The following is a 22196-nucleotide window of genomic DNA, read 5'->3' on the forward strand; positions in this document are numbered from 1 at the left end:
ATGTTAAGACAGCCTGGTCATCGCAGAGTGCATTAAACCAAGAATGCATTGCTACATACAAAGCCCTATGTGCGAGGAATCAAGATTTAGATAAAATCTCGGCTGGTCGAGATGAAATGGCACGGAATATATTAAAAGAACATATGTGTTTTCAAAAAAAAAGTTACAAAATAACATAAGAAGCCCACATGAAAGTCATCGGCTTATGTTCGAGCTTCCGCACAGAATCCATGCAAAATATAAGAGCGTGGGTAGCAGTATGTTTCCAGATAAGCTATGGTAATGATTAGGTTGTCACACGGAAGCCAATGGCTTGTATTTAGGAGCCGAAATTCTATAAATCTTTGGCATACTTTTGGTGGGCGTTCGCTGTTTTTATTTTTATCATGATATTGATGCAAGCTATGAAGATTATCAGGGAATCGTCATCTTTGTAGCCTTGATGAAGCAGTCCTTGATGTTCATCATGGCTTGTATCCTACACCCCGTAACAATATTTTGTACAAAAGCTCTGCAGGCCTACCAATAAAGCTGTTACCAACCAATCGCCTTCGGCAGCATAGTAAACATGGTTCTTTGTTTCTCACGTGTATTAAAATAAACGACACAATCTCATTATCTTCTTTTCGAAAACACTGGCGAAAAGCGAAGCTGGTGCCCCTCCTTAATCAGGTCATTGTAATTCTACGCGATTCAAGCTTTCCGTTCGTTGGCGCTCAGCATAGCCTTTTTGCAGAAAAATCACCGGTGCCTCAGCTTTGACATGCCCGTTCCCACCCTGTGGCTTCATTTTATTGAGCACTATTGGTCATTATGAAAGTGCAAACTCGCAAATAACCAACCCCTCCTGTGGACACCGAGATATTCACCCATTCTCCAATGACCATTTATATAAGTCCACTAATACGTTCAGAAAGACTAAAGCGCACTGTAAACAAACTTTCGAAGCGCTTACGTGAACGGAGAAGCCGGTGAGAACGAACCATGTATTGTCTCCCGTTGTACTCCTCGGCGCACGAGCATGCTATAAGTCAGTGAAAATTTGGCAACTGTGGGTACGTACATATCTCTCGTAACTTGATTACATTGAACGGTTCTTTAAAGTGACCGTAAATTGAAACAAAAGTTGCTCTCGATTTAAGAAAAGTTGTCTGAAAAGTATAAACGTTGTCAATTTTACTTTCATAGGTTCATAATTACAGGAGAGGAAGATGCTCAAAATACAGTTTCTAAATTTCGCTCTGAAACGTGCATCCGTGACGTGACGAATGTCAAAGTGTGTCTACTTTCTCGATATTGGCACGATGAAAATTCCCTGAATCTTTTTATGGTATATAGGCCTCTCACTCCTTCAGCAGCCATTTTTCTTCAATTTTCACCTATTAGGAGCCAAGTAGTCAGGCGCCCTAGTAAACACCGTCAAAATTCATGACATCACGATGTTTGGAGCAGGAATTTCAAAGCGACATCACGACCCAAATTTTTTTGCGCGATTTCTTGCTTACCAAGCCTCCTCTCGGTGTGAGTGCAGTGACTGTGGAACAGTTGAAGGATAATTTATTGATAACTAAAATATTTTCCACATTAGCATCCGTTTTAGAAGATAATAAACTTTCAGCCACATCATTGGCGTTTGGCTGGCATATGCCAATTATGTCGAAGACCGAGCTTGTAACGTGGGTTGGGTAGGCACGGTGAATTACTGGCAGTACCGACTGCTATTTTCTTCGTTACGTAAATGCTCGTAAAAAAGAAACAATTCAATAGAGTGCCCTTTGGCACTCTATTGAATTGACACTTACATTGAGGGTCAATTCAATATAAGTGTCACCTTATAAGAGACTGTGTAGGTCGTGTGCTTGCGAAGGTACAATTATATGCACTAAGTTGCTGCTTACAAAACTTACACCCTAATGTTTATAAGTAATTGCAGGGAAAATGTACATCACAAACTATGGTGGCGAATTTTCGAAGGATTATTCAATATGCGGGCGGTTCATGAGCAACGTGGCGATGACGTGCAGTGCGAAGGGTTTCTTTTTTTTTTTTGTTCTGTGTGTGGATCAATGTGTGCGTTGCGTGTTCTAACCTGTAGAAAACGTGTGACGCTAAGCACATGTAACCACCACTACGTATACATCTACTATGCACGGCCTTTCTCCCACAGCGTGATACGCCGTAGGAGCCGAAGTGAAACAAAGAACAAAGAGTAGACCTTGAAAGCTAAAGGCGAACAAATGCGGCTTGTCGGAAGAGTTAAACGACGGGAGTTTCGACACGTTTTGCGTATGTATATTCTTTTTTTGCCGCGTAGGTTTTCCCGAGAAGAATATCTTTACTATAGAATGGCCTGTTGACGTCGACTTCAGAATACTGACGGCTGTCTTTCGAACTTCTCAGAGGCACATAAGACATTGCTTTTCGAGAATCAGCTTTAGTATGTAGTTCGACCATGACAATATAAATGGTATAGCACCATAGAAAATGTGGTAAGCAATGAACGCGGAGGCAACGCTAAACCGCATTTGCACACGTTCAATAGTGTGAATGTGTTCTTCTCCGAAAAATGTGAATTCTATTTTGCGGTAAACCAGTGGCGTTTTTTTTTTCGTTACCGTTGCGTATACGAAGCCCAGTGTGAGACCTCGATCGCATCTCCCTGCCCGGCCCCCACTTCTGATAAAGGATCCAACCCCTCCCTGAAAACTATTTCTGCCTAAGCCCCTGCCACGAATAGAAATTAGTGAACTTCCATTCCATAAAGCAGTGTCGGCAATGACATAATCACACGAATGCATTGCTTTTTGTACAGAAGAGTGTGCTTCTAGATTGTTGTGAGCCAGGTAATTGGTTCCAGCCACTCCTTCTCAAAATCCAAGTGATGGCGGTGTTTCCGTTTTTTGGTGCTTCGTCCCCGTGTTACACTTCTGAGCAGCATTTTCTTTTGCTTGTTTAGTTGTTTTAGAATTTATTTCGACATAAATTCTATTTCTTATTTCGAAAACGAACTCTGAGTCAATGCTAAGATTGGGCAATATTCGTAAAAAAATAAACAGTGACAGCTTTAACGAACGAGCTCATTGTTTTTTTTCACATTAGGTCCCTGACTTTGGCTATTAAGAAATTGGAAGACTCTTGAGCTTCGTCTTGAAGAGCAGCTCGCGAAAGTGTAATCGGGTGTCATGCACTTCGCATTCGGAACTCCTAGCTTGCTTCTGCTCTCGGTGCACGCCTCAATGGAGTCGTAAGGAAACGAACAACTGTGCACGTAACACTGACCGTTCACAGGTATCAAAGAACACCTACTGCATGCACAGTTTGAATTAACCAGTAGGCCATAATTATTCCTTTTGCGAATCGGCGGAGCACCCTATACTGCAACTCGCGAACCTACGCAGCTGTTGAGCTTGTTGAAAGCTCTACTGCTGAGGATCGAAATGCCCGAGTGCTTTATGATGGAAGAGCCTTTAGAACACCCACTCTTTTCTAAATATACTGTTTTGACGCCTGCCGAGAATATCCACGTCTCCTATGTGGGATGCCCTAAGAACACTCATTCCACTAAAAGATGTAATAATGGTGTTCTTTTCCAAAGTATTTTTAACAGACACGGTGGCTCTGTGGTTGAACTTATGCACTCCGTCTGTTTGTCGTTTTTACCTTTTCCGTTGCTTTTGTGCTCAGTAGAACTCCTGCTAGCCACGCAGATGACTTGGGTGTGATCGTCACTCGGGAGAGAAAATTTTTACTGTTTATTTTATTTGCAATTTTTTTATTTTTCGCTCACTGACAAGGTGTTGATTTTCGTTCAGAACCAATGACAACGACACTGATGTCGATACTTCTGCGAAACGAGCTTTTTGCCGCTCTTGTGGTGAAGTGTGGGCCCACAAATACATTTTCTTAGGTTCATGTTAGCGTTTCACCTGCTACCAAAGTCCGCCGCAGGTGTCGCGGGAATGTAGAAAGCTTCATAGCTCTGCAATGGGGTAATAAAATTACGCGCACCACGTGAGAAGTCGATTTTGTAAAAACTAATGAAATCACTTCACTTAAGGTGGAAGACTAGATTCCGACAGTATAAAAGATGACGCGGAAGATCAGCCGACCGATAATCGGTGATTGTGTTCGCCCCTATAAGTGCACTGAGTAATGTTTTCTTATTTGAGGCCATCGCAAAATGAAACAACGCCTCGCTTAGCAGGGTAATCTTTACGTAATAAACTGTTTCAGAAGGAGTGCTGGCGATCATAAGCGGCTGTTCTATCTTGAAAACAAACTCACAGCTACCAAAAACAATGTTCGCAAGGTCAATGCAACACACAAGTACGATAAAAAATAAAATAAAAGAGCGTGTTGCAGAAACAATGGCCATTTCTGTGTATAGTTCATTCCCAGAGGATACAAAGAAGTGCTTTATTAAAGGATGGACGCACTTAGAGGAAAGATGGCGACGAGGAGGTTCCAATGGACATTCTTTGTCTGCGTCAGCCTTTCGCGTTTTCAATACCCCGAAAAAAGGACTGAGTTTGAAGCGAACACCGATTAATGTTGAAAAAGTACACAAATGAATCAATGAATAAATGAAAGCGGTTGTGAAAGGCGCGCACGTGCCAAGCTTCCCTTGCTCACACTTTCCCCGTAGGGAAGGCTTTGTTATGTTTACCCCACCGGTATGTTGAAAAGATTAAAACAGGGAACTCTTCTGCCAAGGAAACGCCTCTGTTTTGACAAGTCCAGTGTAATTAAGAAATATCTAGCACGTTGTACTGCGCAAAAGACATTTTCCTCCAATGTTACAGATGGGCACGAGGAGACTGGTTGCCCGAATTGTGCTTGCAATGACATAATAACCTTGAGCTCTTTTTTACTCGACTTGCACGTTCTTGAAAATGTCGTACCATACAGTACGTCATACCACAAAGCATAGGCGTCTTGAAACGCATTCTTTCATAAAAATATAAATTGCAAATGAAATGTGCAAATCACTAAGCAGAGTTTAGCCAACGATGAACCTTACCTATAAGAGATGGTTTGGCGAAGGAGAACGTGGCCGACAAGGCCGTCAGTAGGCCCGTTGCTACGGCGATTCTGTCGAGCCCGACACAGTCAACGAGTATCACGGGAAACAGGACGACGCCACTGCCTAGCAGGAAGGCGACAGCCGCGGCCAGCGCGAACAAGGACCCGTACCCCGAGCACTGCGGCATAATGACGTACATCAGTCCGACTAAGGCCAACACCATGGCCATCAGGGTGCGCCTGGTGAGCAGCCGTCGGTCGGCAAGGACGGGTAACCCTAAGCGGCCCACGAGGTCGGCGAGGGAGCTGACAGACGTCATCGTGACTGCGCTGCTCTGAGCGATTCCTCTGTCTACGGCGAAGTCAACCAGCAGCGAGTTGTAGCAATCGTAGCCGAGGTTGAAGGCCACGGAGGAGAACATGACTAGATACAACATGGGAATCTGCAGCACGTCCAAACCGCACAGCAGGGAGATATTTCTACGGTGTTCATGCACGACTACAACGGCTTGATCCAAACGTGTTTTGGCTTCAGGGTCCTTGGAATCTGGACAGAGCAGTAAAATTGCGAATTACACTTAAGGGTACATGAGATAAATTCCTATGAAAATTGTTTACTGCAAGTACGCTTTGTTGAAATGAGTTATCATCAGTTTTCTTTTCTTTTGTGTGTGTACACATAAAGAGTATCAAAGGAGAACAATGCAAGGACAAGCACTTTCTAAGAATTGGTTTGATCTTTCAAAAGTATCTGTTGTGTCCACTTGTCTGGTAGCGCTGATCTGTATCCTCTGAAGCGAACATTTTAGAAAAAAAAAGAGAACGATTTCGTAAAAAGCACTAACTCTCATTATGCTCTTCTTTGTTCCTGTGTTTCTGTACTAAAAAAACATTGTAAAAAAGTTTTTGCATCAAAAGGATGACATTCATTTTAACGGTCGTCGTAGCTCTTGAAAGGCAGGCCATCAAATCAAATCAGTTGCGAGGTATTGAGTGAGTCTACAGTTTAGGCAGTTTGGCTAACGCTTTGGCAGTAGGACAGCTTGAACTTGAAAACGAAACGGCAGAAGCAGAAAAGCTTGTTGAACATGCATAGGAAATGCGTTGATATTAGAAGAAAAAGAATCCGCGCATCATGTCGAGTAGGCGAAGGTCTGGGTATTGTATTAGAGAGTAACCAAACGTTACTAGTGTGTTGTCCCATATAATGTAAATTGAGTCATATAAAGTGTATGTAGAATGGTATATTTATTTCGCCTTCCAATAGTTTTAGGTCATTCAAGGAGGATTTAGAAAATAACGGGAGTGGAGGATACGCCTCGAAAGTGAATCCAAGAACCAGTCATCTTATCGATGGTTGGATAACATTTTAATATGGGTTTTTGTTGGCACATGCAGTTCTCAACGTGTGCGTTTGTGTTACATGGGGCCTCAGGAAGCCTCAACGTCTAGGCACATTTTAGTAAAGATCAACTCATCAATACTTTTCTCGGTAGGTTATTTTTGCCGAGAAGAGCGATCTCGTAACTTATAACTAGCTTATGCTTGCGTTAAAGTATATTGTATAGCTTTTTTTGCGTCGCACATAATTTCGACTACACTAACGGCTCTATACAGGAAGCACAACAAAAGACAAGGCGATAGGTCCCATGGAGCTTCCCTTCTAATAAAAAGCAGTGTGATGTTAGCAATATTGTTAGAGGGGATCCCGTATATGTCGTTAGTGCGTCGTTGAAAGGAAAACTCGTTAACGATCAAACGCTTTTTTTGTCTTTCTTTTTCCTGAAGATTTCACGAGGTGCCATTTCACATTTTTAATCTACACGCAGCCTCCCCATAGTAAACCACCTGTCTTAGAGCATCACCCGGTTGTCTTTTGAGCCTCAGTTTATCAATTTCTGGGATGGCTTTATATCATTTCTTGCACAAAAAAGTGCACTTTGAGTACATGTTTAATTAAAAATACTTGTTAGAAAATGTATCCTGTAAGCTCATTGCATTGACAAGAAATAAATAAAACTACGCCTAGATACTGGACACAAGGAGAAAGAAGTCGGTTGGAGGAGCGCACACTCAAAACAGCGCTGGTCGCATTCACTTGGTAACAGTTGTTAGTCTGCGCTGGTCCCGTTGACTTATTTCTCCTTGTGTCCTTTATCTAGGCTTAGCTTTGTGTTTTCCATTTCTCACCAACTAGATCCCCACCAAACATTCCTTCAGTTCACCGACCAGGGCTGGCATTACGAAGTGCGCCGTGTGGCGTCTGAAACTTATGAACTACCATCGTGCTGTCTCTTTTGAAACAGTTTAATACAAGAGCGGATGCGCTTCTCTGCATAGACTAGCATCCAACGGAGCAGCAAGGCAGTCACTTTGCAAATGTATTTACACTAGGTGACGACGAAGCATTTCTTGTCAAAATTACTCCGTATACTGAGAGCGTGATTGCCTCGACTCCAAGACTTGCGTCTTTTCAACCAGGAATTCTGTCCGAATTGTTGGATTTGATCATCGCCACTATTACTTCGCGCAATGCCAATGGCTCAAATGCGGCGTTAGGGGTTCGAAATGTATATTCTACACAGAAGAGGATGCGTTCAAATTTCTGCACTTTGCTATGAGACACGCTAGAACTAGCACGGATTGCAAAATTCACCCACCAGGGAAGGTCCAGTGATTACAGTTTCAGTTTCAGTTTCAGTTTATTCATTCATTCAAAATACAAAATTCGTAGAATGTAGCATGCAGACGAGGGTCCCAAAGTCAAGCGACTGCAGTGGGCCCTCGGTTAACAATAACAATAAAATTGTTAATTATAACAGCACGTAAAATACGCAACACATGTGAGAAGTAAACAGTGACCTTACATAAAATAACATCAAGTAAACAAAAAAGGCCATCAGAATGCGATACAAGAACAATAGTAATGAGTTATACAAGTAAAACTTAATCACGCCATAAAGCAATAACCTAAATTTGCAAAGACTTTCCAATTTCATGCCCGGATACATAAGAATCGTTAAGTAATCATCGTTGTCAACCTATTTATGCAAGAAGAAATTTTTAGGATCACGTTTGAATGCATGAAAAGATGATGATGATTTTAGTGTATAGGGCAGGTTATTCCACAATTTAATGACTGCGAAGGCGGACGTCATTTTGCCATAATTGGTTTTACATTTAGGTAAATTGAAGTTGTGACTGTGGGCGAATATAGTGCCATTGGTGTAAGTGAGTAAACTAGCATCGATTAAATGAAACGCAAGCTGTTTGTTAAGTTGTTTATATAACGATATGATTAACTGAAAATTAAATAAGCCAGACACAGTAAAAATACAGTTAGCCTGAGGAGTGGGGTAGCATTACAATACGATGAGCTGTTGGTAATAATGCGAATGGCCTGATTCTGAATGTGCTGTACAGACGAAATGTGAATGTTATATGTATTTCCCCATGATGTAATGCCATAGGTGATGTGACTATGTATGAAGGCAAAGTATAAAGACAATAAGGCTTCAAGTGAAAAAAAAAAGGACGAGATTTGATGAGTGATCTTATACCAAATGCTGTTTTTTGTTTGACGTAAAGAATATGATTGGTGAACTTTAATTGAGGGTCTAGTTTTACGCCCAGAAAACACACACAGTTAGACGCAGGAATAAAATAATTGTCAATAAACACTTGTAGAATGAAAGGTAGAATTTTTTGTGATGTTTGAAAAACCATGAACTGAGTTTTGAGCGGGTTTAAAATTAAGTTGTTTAAGCGACACCATTCAACGACATTAGTCAGTTCTTTGTTCAAAATATTAATCAGAGTAGGTAATGATTTACGCGAGATGGAAATGGTCGTATCATCAGCGTAAAGAATAACTTTAGAATCTTCAAGGTAGTCAGGCAAATAAATAATATAGATACAAAACAGTAAGGGTCCAAGTATAGAACCCTGTGGGACCCCTTGATTAAATATTTTAACATTAGAATTAACGCCCCCAATGCAGACTGATTGTTCACGATCAAGAAGGTAGTTTTTTATGAAGGTCCAGGATGGACCAGTGATACCCAAGGACTCTAATTTGCTAAATAAAATATTATGACTAATGGTATCAAAGGCTTTCGTGAGATCAAGAAATACAGACCCTGTGAAATTTGGGCCTATCATTGTATATTTCATCAACGTAATCACTAAAAGACTCGGCTATGTCAGAGGACTCAGTACAGATTTGCTGTTTATACCTAATTTTATCAATTACATTACTAACCTGAGGTCTGTTTAAAAAGCCATTGAAGAGTTTCCATTTTTTCTTTGGGTCATTTCTGGCTTTACAGAATTCTTTTTCATAATAAAGTTGTTTTGATTGTTTAGGCAGTTTATTCAACATCTTAATATATTTTTATACCTAAGTCTCAAATTCACATTAAATGGCTGTTTTTTTGTTTTAATGTAGAGATTATTTTTTTTCCGCATACTAGTTAACAAGCCTTGAGTTAACCAGGGATTACGTTGAAACCTATATATTTTCTTGCATTTAACAGTTTTAGTGTTTGCATGAACAGCTTTAATAAATGGGGAGCAGAAGTTGCCTAGTGCTTCTTCAGGATTTTTTAAGGTGCTAATAGAAGACCACTCAGAGCCTTGAATTGCCTTGATAAAGTTTTCCTGATCGAAGGTTGACGTGAAATGGCACGTGTTAAGGCGGGGTAGATTTACGGCGAAAGTTACAAAGACAGGATGATGATCAGTGATGCACGCATCAATGACTCTTGCGCTAGGGGTTGGCGAAAAATTGCTTAATACGTGGTCAATGAGTGTGCTTGTTCCAGTGGGTGAAAATCAAGTAGGGGATGAAATTAAGGATTCAAGCCCGAAGCCAGGAAAACAGTCACTATATGCTATGGTGCTGTTGTTATCTGTATTCATTAGGTTAGTCTTGATATCACCAACCAAAACAACTTGCTTATTTTCTGCGGTGATAATGTGAAGTACAGCAGCTAAATTATGTAGAAAATGCGGAATAGACGAAGATGGAGAACGGTAAATGCATGCAATAATCACTTTATTTAGATTAACAGAGGAGGGGAAGGCAGCCTTGATCCATACAGATACACAGTTCGGAATATTCAAAGATAGGTCAGTCCTGCGCTTGTACTTTATCTCGGGCGATATAAATATGGCCGAGCCGCCGTAGCGACCCGAATTGCGGTGACAATACTCAGAGTTAAACGATCAAAATCCGCACAGATTGCCATCACAAGATCCTAGCCATGTTTCAGTAATACATAAAAATGAAAAGGAATGAGAGAGTAAGTCATCAGTGAATCCAATATTGTTATCGTAGTTTTTTGTCAAACTACGCGCATTGATGTGCAGCAATGAACAAGTAGAATTAGCAAGGAGGGATTTAATTTCCTCGAAAGGAAGCAACGACATGATGATACACGACGAAAGCTATGAGGTGGGAAAAGCGAACCGAATTTGTCAACGTCACGTGAATATGTTGAGATCAGATTCCGTATTAATCCAAAATACCCTGCTGTCCTCTGTCTTGCGGGCCTTGATATGACAATTCTCTGTCCAGAGGAACCGCCATTTTTTTTTCCTTTTTGAGAACAAGCGCTTTACGGAACAGCTTTTTATTGGCAATGGTATATATGTTCATTGACAAAGACTGGATTGTCATTACTTCCGGATAGTCTTAACTGGGAAGCACGCCGTCGCGCCTTATGCGCTTTGCGAAGGAAACTATTTTTCTTCTCGCGTGAACAAAAGCGCACGATGATGCACTTGTCAGCGCCCTGTGCTTGACAAGACACACAGATCTTGGGATCAAATCCTGGTCTCAGTGGTCACTTTTTAGGGGCGAAGCTTCTTAAGGTGTGGGTCTGTCCTTCCTCCTGTTCTTGTCGTGCGTAGGCACCGGTGGCATATACCCGCTCTTAAGCAGGTGTGCGCCACAGGGGATGCGAGATGGGAGAGGGCGGTACTTGGAGTGTTCACTAGATGGACACACGGTTGAACGCATGGGCGGACGAACAGACAGACTAGCAGACTGACGGACAGATGGATGAACGCGTGGAGTGGTTATGTGCGGCAGGAAATGTGAGATGCGAGATGGCGGTACTTGGAGTGTTCACTAGATGGACGCATGGATGGACGGACAGACAGACTAGAAGATGGACGGACAGATGGAAGCACGTGCAGACGTACGGGCGGATGGACGCACAAATGGACGGACGGATTAACGGACGCACAGATGGACAAACGCATGGATGGACGCACGTGTCGTCAGGCGGGCGGACGGAAGCAAGAAAGAACGGACGGCTGACGGACGCTTAGCCCCACTCATCATCATTCACTTCGTGGATATGCTCGAAGCCTATGTATTTAGATGTAGGTGTACATTAAAGAACCTCAGGTAGACAAAATTTCTACAGGCCTCCTCTACGACGTCCCTCATAATAAGAAGGCAGTGTTGGTATACGTTAAACCACAATTCCTTTCCATGTTCTTTTTCTTCCTATTATTATTATTATTATTATTAATATTATTATTATTATTATTATTAGTAGTAGTAGTAGTAGTATTAATATTATTATTATTATTACTCAACTCAAGCCCGGACATATGTTTTGTGGCCATTTAAGTGGGTAAGTATATGTTACCCGCACGTATCTTTCTATGCCGACTAAGGCTGCCACGAGCGCTAACTTTTGTGACAAGCGACTCGGTATTTAATGGTTTCATTGCCTGAATTAAATCTCAAAAAGCAACATTGAACGAACACTAGCTTACCTGTATCTCGACCCACTGGAATGACGTAAGGCAACTGCGCTGAAGACTTGTCGTCAGTGCTATCCACAGTGATGAGTGACTCCACCGAAGTGCCGCATCGCTTGAGCCAGTGGGGTTGACGAAGGAAGAGGCTGAAGGCAGCCGCATTCAAGATGACAGCGCCGAAGATCAGCATTGCTTCTTGAAAGCCGTACCATGCGATCAGCTTCTCAATTAGTTTGGGGAAGACGAAGCTGCCTAGCGTGGAGCCGGCAAAGCACACACCCGTAGCCATCGTTTGGTACTTCACAAAATGTTCGCTGATCAGCACAGGGTTCATAGCATACACAATTCCAGAGCCGAAACCTGCCAAAAAAAAATGCACCCGGCAATAAGATCAGCAAGTTGTACAAAAACTATTGCGTTGTAATGCGTGGTTTTTGAGAGAAAGAGAGTGACATAGAGCAAGGTTAATTATATGCTAGCAGACGATTTGCTACCGAGCATTGGGGTGGGAAACTGCAGATGACAGTGTAGGTGCTGTTTTGTCTTTTGTTTTCTTCTGTGGTATGATCGGCTACCTGAGGTTAACATTTTCCATAGCGCAGTCAGAAAATTTTTGTATTAATACAGAATGGTGACAGTATTTAGACTAATCACTACTGCTTCTTTACAAGAAAAAATTGTGACAACTAATAGGTTGAGTATGTGTCCTGCGTGAGCTACAGCTAGACGGAATGAGCCAAAACCGAGTGAATAGCCGCGTCCGGCAAGCCCTGGCTGAAACTAAGACTCGTAAAGCTCCTTCATCTAGGGAAAGTACCGTCAGCATTTCTTTGCGAACTTCGGCGACTTTGAGCGTATCTATCTATCTATCTATCTATCTATCTATCTATCTATCTATCTATCTATCTATCTATCTATCTATCTATCTATCTATCTATCTATCTATCTATCTATCTATCTATCTATCTATCTATCTATCTATCTATCTATCTATCTATCTATCTATCTATCTATCTATCTATCTATCTATCTATCTATCTATCTATCTATCTATCTATCTATCTATCTATCTATCTATCTATCTATCTATCTATCTATCTATCTATCTATCTATCTATCTATCTATCTATCTATCTATCTATCTATCTATCTATCTATCTATCTATCTATCTATCTATCTATCTATCTATCTATCTATCTATCTAGCCGCCTACGACTTTTAGCTCTCCTGGCCGTTTCGATAATGGTACCAATACCAAACTTCGTATGGCATAACATGACTGTATGACGAACATATTTGACTAGTCAAAACATTAAATTCATGACATTTACGTCATGAATATCATGATTTACATATCGTGGTCCTGCAGCTCTTTCAGTGGTTTTCTTCACACGGCATGTTGCAAAACTGGTTGGTTTGGCATGATTGCATGGCGAACACAAGCGACAGACCCTAACATGAAAACCAAGACATGCGTGTCATGTAACAACGTGACTACATACCACGCTCATGATGCGCTCGCGGCCGTTTCGCTAGCGTCACATATACCAAAATTGGTATAACAGTACGTGAATGGATAACAAAGGAATCAACCAATCAAATCAATCAATCAAATCAAATTTCATTTTTGCTTCAGACAATACAACGCATTGTCACTGCGAAAATAGGGGACCAGAGAAAAAAGCTGCCCTTGCGCAGCTTGACTAAGCTCTGGTCACCCGTGCAGCAGTAGTGACAGGGCAAAACATCTAACAAGTCTATATAGCCACAGTATGTACAATGCAATTATTAAAAGTTGTTATGCAGACTACGGTGTTCTAATGAAAAAAACACATCAATGTATGTTTTAAGTTACAATCACTTTAGTAAAACTAGCTACTGTAAATATATAAACATGAGTATTTCTAATACATTTACATAAACAGATCTAGTAAGGTTTTGTTAGTAAAGTTCAGAACGTCAACATTTCTTTGTTCTAGTTCATTTAGTGTGGTTGCGAGTACATAATCAAGTTTTTCTTTCCCATAATGGGTACGCGAGAAAGAAACGTGGTATGGTGGGTGATACCTGAAAGGATAGGAAATTGTATTTGCTCGAAGATTTGCAATTTCTTCGAATAGCTGTGTTCTTCCTAATGTGGCATTTTTGTATGTTCTAAGTAGTTTATGCTTGTATTTGTTGTGAATCTTCATAATTTTATGTTTGTGGAATAAAGGTTCTGTGTGTTCTAGAAACGAGACGTTTTCTATTGAACGAAGTGCTTTTTTCTGGACCAAGAATATTTGCTGTAAGTTCGATAATGTTGTGTTTCGCCATATTAGCGTGCAATAATATAAGTGAACGTTGAAGAGCGCGAAATATAACATTCTTTTAATGCTAACAGGAAAAGTGTGACGGTTTCGGCCTAATACACCGGCTGTTCTGCTTAATTTTGGCAATAAGGTTCTCACATGTTCCTTCCAGGACATATTTTCTGAAAAAATTACACCAAGAATCTTAATATGTTTCTCGATTTTGATTTGAAATGGCCCAAGAGTTATATAATCGTCGATGCTTCTTAAAATACCCGGGGAACGGAACAACACACATTTAGTTTTCGATTCGTTTAAAGCAAGCCTATTGAACTTGCACCAGATCTGTAAGTTATGACAGAATGTATCACCCTTTCGTGTTATGGTCTCCAAGTCTCTTCCCTCAAGAAGTACCGAGCAATCGTCGGCATATATAATATATTTACAATCCTCATAGATTCTTACAATATCATTATTATAGAAAAGGAAGAGAATTGGTCCTAGTATGCTACCCTGAGGAACCCCATATTCAGTAGGCCTAAGGTGTGATTTACAACTGCTCACTATATCTCATTCCTTTGCATCTACTCTAGATAAGAACAGTCAAACTGATGCGATATTCTTGGATTTTAGTAAAGCGTTTGATAGGGTTCCTCGTGACAGACTAATACTAAAATTGAACAATATTGATCTTCCTCGCATCTTAGTTTTCTGGGTTATTGATTATTTAAAAAACCGAATTCAGTACGTAGAAATTGGGGATCAGCGATCGGGTTGTCTTCCTGTCGCCTCTGGAGTACCGTCGGGGAGTGTCTTGGGACCCCTACTGTTCCTGCTGCATATAAATGACATTGTAAGTGTGGTATGTTCATCTGTGCAAATTCGTCTGTTCGCGGACGATTGTGTCTTGTATAATGAAATTACTTGCCCGGAAAATCAACATGACCTTAATCACAGTTTGTTTAATGTTTTTCAATGGTGCAATCGCTGGGGGATGGCTTTGAACTTAGATAAAACTGTATGCATGCGTATAACCCGGAAGAAAAATTAACTTCAGTATACTTATGCATTAAATGAGTCACCTCTACAGCTAGTTTCTGAATTCAAATATTTAGGAGTAACACTCACAAGTAATTTATCTTGGAATCAACCTATTGACAATATCTCCGCTTCCGCCTTCCGTAAACTGCCTTTCTTACGACACAAATTAAAAAAAAGCTCTTCCTGATGTCAAACTCCTGGCCTACCAATCAATAATCCGACCAAAGTTAGAATATGCATGCATAATATGGGACCCGTTCACACAGAAAAACGTCAATAAACTAGAAAGAATCCAAAGGAAAACTGTAAGGTATATATACTCTAAGTTTCGTCACACTGATTCATCTTCTGAGTTAATTAGAGCTAATGGCATTGATCTCCTTGAGTCACGACGGAAGACATTAAGGCTTAATTTTCTTTCCCAACTTCTTCAAAGACAAACAGCACTACAACCTACACAGTACCTGACACCCATATCGACAAGGCATACGAGACACCATCACTCCGGAACCCTAACACCTTATTTTGCACGAACAGATGCATTTAAATTATCTTTTTTTTTGCACGAACAGTGGAAGAATGGAACCTTCTAAGAGACTCTGTATAAAGATTCACTTTGGTTGATTTACTGTGTAAAAACTGTGTGTTGGGTGTGTAAACCTAAATTTATATGTTGAATTCTTTCCTTTTTCCTTTTCTACGTGACTTGAGTGCCTAACATGTACTTGCTACTTGTACCGTGCCCACCTGCTTGGACCTGTGAAGGTCTGCAGTATGCATTAAATAAATAAATAAATAAATAAAAGGGTGTGGATTTCATCAAATTTACATTGCATGGATCTAACATTTAGATGGAAAACCTTAAAAAGCTTCCCTGGGTTGTCAAATATGATACCACGCATGTCCTCAGGTAGCACGAAGTTAGCACCCATGTTTCTACAATCTGGACAATAGAAGTGTTCGCGCAGGGGGCGCGCATCCTTATCCTCTGGCGGTAATCTTGTCCAAATCGCTCTCGCGTTTTATTGCCACAATGGATGAAGTCTCATCGTGACGGGCAAAAATGCCACCGTTTTTTATCCAGACAAACTTCCAGCCATGTTCGCGCTTGCGCGCTATTGCCATACCAAGTAGTCTCTTTAGATACTGACAAAGGTGTTCATTTACAAAGATAGGATGATTTGCCTCACTTCTAGAAGCTCCCAATGATAGACCCAGGCTTCCGCTCGTGAGTTTTGTTTTCTTAGCCTTCTCTAGAACCTTGTCTCTCTTTTCGCGCTTCACGAACTGAACAATAATGTTCTTCTTTGTCTTGTCTTTCGTTGCCACTCTGAATTACGTCTATATCGTTCGCGCAGATAGGTTCACTGATGGCCTGGTGCAATGTGACTGGTCAATGTGATGGTCAATGGTCAATGATGGCCTGGTCAATGTGACTGGTGCAAACATGATAATCATGAGATGCGTGTCTTGTAACAACATAACTACATGCCACGTTCATGATGCGCTGCCCACCATTTCGCTGGCTTCATTTATACCAAATCTGGTATGACGGGACGTGAATGGATGACGAAGGTACTATACTGGTGCAAATATGATAATCATGACATGCTTGTGATGTAACAACATTACTACATCCACACTGATGATGCGCTCGCAGCCATTTCGCTTGCTTAACAAATACACAATTTAGTATTACCTGACGGCAATGGATGACGAAGGTATGTGACTGGTGCGAACATGATAATCATGAGATGCGTGCCATGTGAGAACATGACTAGATGCCTTAGTCAAGGCGTCAATACATTTCGACGTGACGCGGTGCACGTACTCGCTGGCGTTCATTTCGTCACGCCGGCGTTGTCATTCCAGGCACGTGTCCTGACATATACTCGCAGGTGCGCGCTGCGCTGCGTTGCCTTGACGCATGCGCGTTTCAACGCATTCGGCGTCCCTCCATCACGAAAGAGAGGGAGACGCAGTGTTGTCTCGGTAACACATAGGCGCGAAATGAAGCATGGCACAATTTGCACCGGTGGCCGCACTGACGGATGCTGGTCGCACCTGGCGTCAGACTATAGAGTGCTCGTGTTTCGCTAACGTAGCGTCACTGTGTCCAGCGTCCGTGCGCATCAGCGCTACATTGGAGTATATTGGGGCCTTCATGACGCGCTCGCCGCCGTTTTGCTAGCTGCATATATACTGTTACACCTGGGAGTCCACACCAAACGTCTATGCCTCTGCAAAGGCAATCTGTTTCAAGGCCAGCGGTCGAGCCTGCCTGACGCGGTCAACTTAACGACGTCATTAAGCGGCGGCGCTGGTCTGTCTTACGCCACGCACAGCGAGCTCCCTCCGCTTAAGAGCCCGATGAAGCAATCGGTGCCTTCCAGTCTGGCGAGTATCACGCAATGCGTGGCAACCTCACTCGTCTTTGGGTGCAACCTAGCGCAGCGGCTCCGGATTCGATGATGATGGCGCAGCCCAGCGGCTCCTATTGGAGGATTCTGACATCACGGCCAGCGACGCTTCTGGTTGGACGTTGGTGACGCAAGGGTTCAGCGTGTGCCTATAAAAATTTGGCAGCATATCCATGACCTAAACGATGGAGAGTGGGGCGAAGCATCCGTCCGTCAATTCGTTCTTGCTTCCGTCCGTCCATGCGTGCGTCTGTGTGGCCGCGCGTGCGTCCATCCACCCATCCGTGCGTGCGTCTGTTCGAGCGTCCGCACGTCCTTCTGTGCGTCCGTTCCTGCGTTCTTCCATGAATCCACTCCTGCGTCCGTTCATGCGTCCCTCCGTCCGTGCAGCCATCCATGCGTCCGTTCATGCATCTGTCTGTGTGTCCGTTCGTCCACCTATTAAAAACTCCAAGTACCACGATCTCGCACCTTTTCATCATATATTCCTCATATAAAAGCACCACCATCCAGCGGACATTCCAAGGACTGAACGAGAGGAGGCACACGCCCACTTTCTTACGGCTTGCGCTTCATGTCTATAGACTTCCCACCTTTAACCACCTCGAGTTCATGGTATATACTAGTTCACTGTATTCATGGCACTGCGGCCGAACACTCGCTAAACCTTTATAAAACCAAGGAGGTTACGCCCAGCGAGTATAATGTAGCAACCCTTTCTTGTCAGTCAGTGCTCAATCTACATGCCAATGGCTGCTAAGGGGGAATAATAGACAGGAGAATGTGGCTTTTAGTTAACGCGCGCGCTGTGAATTTTTCATTGTTCAACAACGCATAGAAGAAATCTCCCATCGACACCACCTTGGAGGTCAAAATGTAAGACTGGTTACACACTACTACTACGACTACAAGGGACAAACGGGTGCTGGTATACAGAGCTTCGCCCCTAAAGGGTCAAACGGCACGTCGCGAGCAGCTGACTTATGCGTCAGAGAGCAGCCGACGTATTCGTCAGAGAGAAGACATCTCGACTCTTTGAGTCCCTAAGGTGTTCGCCCCAGTGCCGAATTGGTAACACCCCTATCACCCCTATGCTGTACATAAACCTCGCCTTAACTCACCGCCGTCTTGTCCGCTCCTCTATCAGCTCTGCGCAGGAGCAGTCGCGAGCTGAGAAACAGACGCTACCAAACGGATGGTGACCTAGGCGGTGATTTCCGGAGCAGTAGCGCCTTCGAGACCGTGTTGGCGACGTCGCTTCGTATCAATGGTGCCAGTGGTGGGATTGGCCGGCGTCAGCGACATCGATGCGTTGAGTGCCTGATGTTTCCCCTCAGTTCACCAGACTACTCTAGCACAGGTTACAGCAGTTTATAGAAGGGCTGTGTGAAGCATTAAAATGAGCTTTGATCGTTTCAAGCCAAGTCGGAGTGCTTTGAAACCGAGGTAATGCGGAGGGTGTAAACACGGCAGTTCTTGAAAACTGCCTGCACGTCTTGCTAGTAGACTTATAGTGGGTACGGAAGGTAGTTTCTTAATAGGGGCAAACAGCAAGACGCTAGTGTAAACGATGAACAACTTTAAGGTGAAGGAACTAATCGAAATTTGTGAGGAACTTGCCCTTATTTTGGCATGAGTGATGCAGGAGTGACGATTGAGGAACTTGATGAGGCCTGGGCGGATATCAAAGCACGCAACGAAGAGGCTGAAAGGCGAGAAGTTTGCGAACGCGAATAAGCTGAAAGGCGAGAAGTTTGCGAACGTGAAGAATCTGAAAGGCGAGAACGCCGTCAGGAGGCCAAGAGACAGGAGTGCCTTGTCTTGAAACGGATAGAATTGGCAATCCTACAGTGTTCTCAGGTGCCTAGCGATGTTTCTGTGACAGTTCAGGTCAGTGGTCAGATAATTCGCGACCAACTGCCACCGTTCATAGTAAGCGAGGACATGGCGAAGTATCTCGTCAAGTTCGAACACGTGTGTGAGCGAAATGCCTTGGAGCGGTCTCTATGGGCGCAGAACTTGTTAGCTCTTCTTCCCGGCGAAGTGTCCGACGTGATAATGTCCGACGTGACTTTAGTGGGCATGGGAGCAACGCTACGATGCGGCTCACGAATATTTTTCGTCTCTGTCTGTTACAGCTGCCGTTCGTTGTCGACGCATGCGCTGTCGGTTCGCCCGAGTGGCTTCCCGGTGACGCTTATCGTTCAACGCCGATCGTCTCCGAACCAGCGCTACATGACGCACGCTCCGACATGCCGTGGGAGACCACCCCGACGCAAGTCCCTGTGGCTCCCCCTGGATCAACCTGGACATCTTCGATTACGTCAGCAACGCCGCCTGATATAAGCGCATCGGGCCAGCCGTGCCACTTTAGTGGGCATGGGAGCAACGCACGATGCGGCTCACGAATATTTTTCGTCTCTGCCTGTTGCAGCTGCCGTTCGTTGTCGACGCATGCGCTGTCGGTTTGCCCGAGTGGCTTCCCGGTGACGCTTATCGTTCAACGCCGATCGTCTCCGAACCAGCGCTACATGACGCACGCTCCGACATGCCATGGGAGACCACCCTGACGCAAGTCCCTGTGGCTCCCCCTGGATCAACCTGGACATCTTCGATTACGTCAGCAACGCCGCCTGATATAAGCGCATCGGGCCAGCCGTGCCACTTTAGTGGGCATGGGAGCAACGCACGATGCGGCTCACGAATATTTTTCGTCTCTGCCTGTTGCAGCTGCCGTTCGTTGTCGACGCATGCGCTGTCGGTTTGCCCGAGTGGCTTCCTGGTGACGCTTATCGTTCAACGCCGATCGTCTCCGAACCAGCGCTACATGACGCACGCTCCGACATGCCATGGGAGACCACCCTGACGCAAGTCTCTGTGGCTCCCCCTGGATCAACCTGGACATCTTCGATTACGTCAGCAACGCCGCCTGATATAAGCGCATCGGGCCAGCCGTGCCACTTTAGTGGGCATGGGAGCAACGCTACGATGCGGCTCACGAATATTTTTCGTCTCTGCCTGTTACAGGTTAGTGAAGCTTCTTCTAAGCGCTCCAATAACGCTTTTCTTGTTGTATTCCCATGCCCACAAGTGCTCTTACAACATGTAAATGAGTGCTTTGATGTGTTGAAACTGTTACTGTCGGGGGATGTGGAGCTTAACCCGGGGCCTACTAAACCTCGACAGGGTGGCACGCAGGTGTCCGAAGTACCACCGGAGCCTACGACCGATGTTGTTATAACAATGCTGAGGGACCTCACAGCCCGTTCAAAGCTGATCGAGGATGGTCAGGCGCGCATACTCAATTCCATCGGAAGCTTAACGTCAAAACACGCTGAACTGAACGCGATGGTCACAAACATATCTGAAAGGTTAAGCTCCATGGAAAACAGGTTTGAAGTTCTGGAAGAGCATGCTGAAGACATAACTACAGTAAAAGAATCTATTGGCACACATCAAAACAAAAATACTTTGTTAAAAGTACGTTTGTCAGACCTGGAAGACAGAGCGAGAAGGGACAACCTTTTATTTTTTAATGTGTCTGATAACCCCTCGGAAACATGGGCGGACTCGGAAAAGGAGGTCAAGATTGTACTTGACCAAATGTCGATTAATCTTGTCGATAGCGATATCGCGTGTGCGCATAGAGTTGGCACACTGCATCACGACAAAGCTCGACCAATAATAGTAAAGTTTGCAAATTACAAAACAAAAGAAAAAGTACTCAGCGGAAAAACCAAACTTAAAGGATCAGACATCACAATTAGTGAAGACTTCTCGCCAGCTACCCGAAATGCCCGCAAAATTCTAGTAGACTTTGCGAAACGCTCAGCGCCAGATGAAAAATTCAAACTCCGCTATAACAAACTCACTTTAAACAATAAGTGTTACGAGTATTGCGAGGTAAGCGGTGAAGTAAAGAAAAAATGCAGAAACCCCAGCGCCTCTACAGCTCCGCATTCAACTCTCTTTCCACATGCATCCACAGAATAGCTCACCGTCCGTCCACATAACGTGCCGCGGGCGCCAAGTAACATTTCAGTTCTTTTCACTAACATACGAAGTGTAGTCCGTAACCACGATTCTATTTCTTGTGCTGCTGACACAACTGCCGCTGACATTATTGTATTAACTGAGACTTGGTTGAACTAATCTGTACGGGACAGTGAAAGTTTTTCTGCTCAAATGTGCTACAATATTTTCCGATGCGATCGCTCCTCAAAGCGTGGCGGTGGTGTCTTAGTTGCTGTTAACCACAATTTTGAATGCTCACAAGTCAATGTCACTACAAATCTTGAGTTCACTTGCGTCCAAATATCTGTTAACTTCACGAAGTTTCTACTCTGTGTATGTTATCGTCCGCCGTCTACGCCACTAGGCTTTTGTAATGATCTTCACGACACTCTTAACACCATTCACACAAAGTTTTCTAATCAGCAGATATTTCTTTTCGGTGATTCAATTTTCCCGATGTTAACTGGCAATCACCCGCTATCTCAAGTGAAGAAACATGCGAATCATCAAATTTTGTGGCACTCTGTTCAACGTTTTCTTTGACTCAGGTTATCACTGAGCCAACAAGAATAACTGATTGCATGTCTAACACACTTGACCTATTGTTAACAACAGCTCCCGATCTTGTCA

General features: G+C 43.3%; 1 protein-coding gene across 4 annotated transcripts in view; it reads right to left on the minus strand.

Moving 5' to 3' along the window:
• The window catches only part of LOC119169356 (monocarboxylate transporter 12), a 142877-nt gene that overhangs the window by 6177 nt on the left and 114504 nt on the right, over window positions 1-22196 (minus strand). For 3 of the 4 annotated variants that reach the window (XM_075883990.1, XM_075883989.1, XM_037420462.2), the window contains 2 exons: window positions 11815-12159; window positions 5021-5569 (listed from right to left, as the gene is read on the minus strand). In XM_075883990.1, the coding sequence (XP_075740105.1) occupies window positions 5021-5569; window positions 11815-12159 (894 nt within the window). Of the gene's footprint in view, window positions 1-3375; window positions 3980-5020; window positions 5570-11814; window positions 12160-22196 lie in introns of those variants that run through there. The other variant, XM_075883991.1, reaches the window with a different exon arrangement.

This window comes from Rhipicephalus microplus, unplaced genomic scaffold (genome assembly GCF_043290135.1).
Source record: "Rhipicephalus microplus isolate Deutch F79 unplaced genomic scaffold, USDA_Rmic scaffold_23, whole genome shotgun sequence".
In the NCBI taxonomy this organism is placed as follows: domain Eukaryota; kingdom Metazoa; phylum Arthropoda; class Arachnida; order Ixodida; family Ixodidae; genus Rhipicephalus; species Rhipicephalus microplus.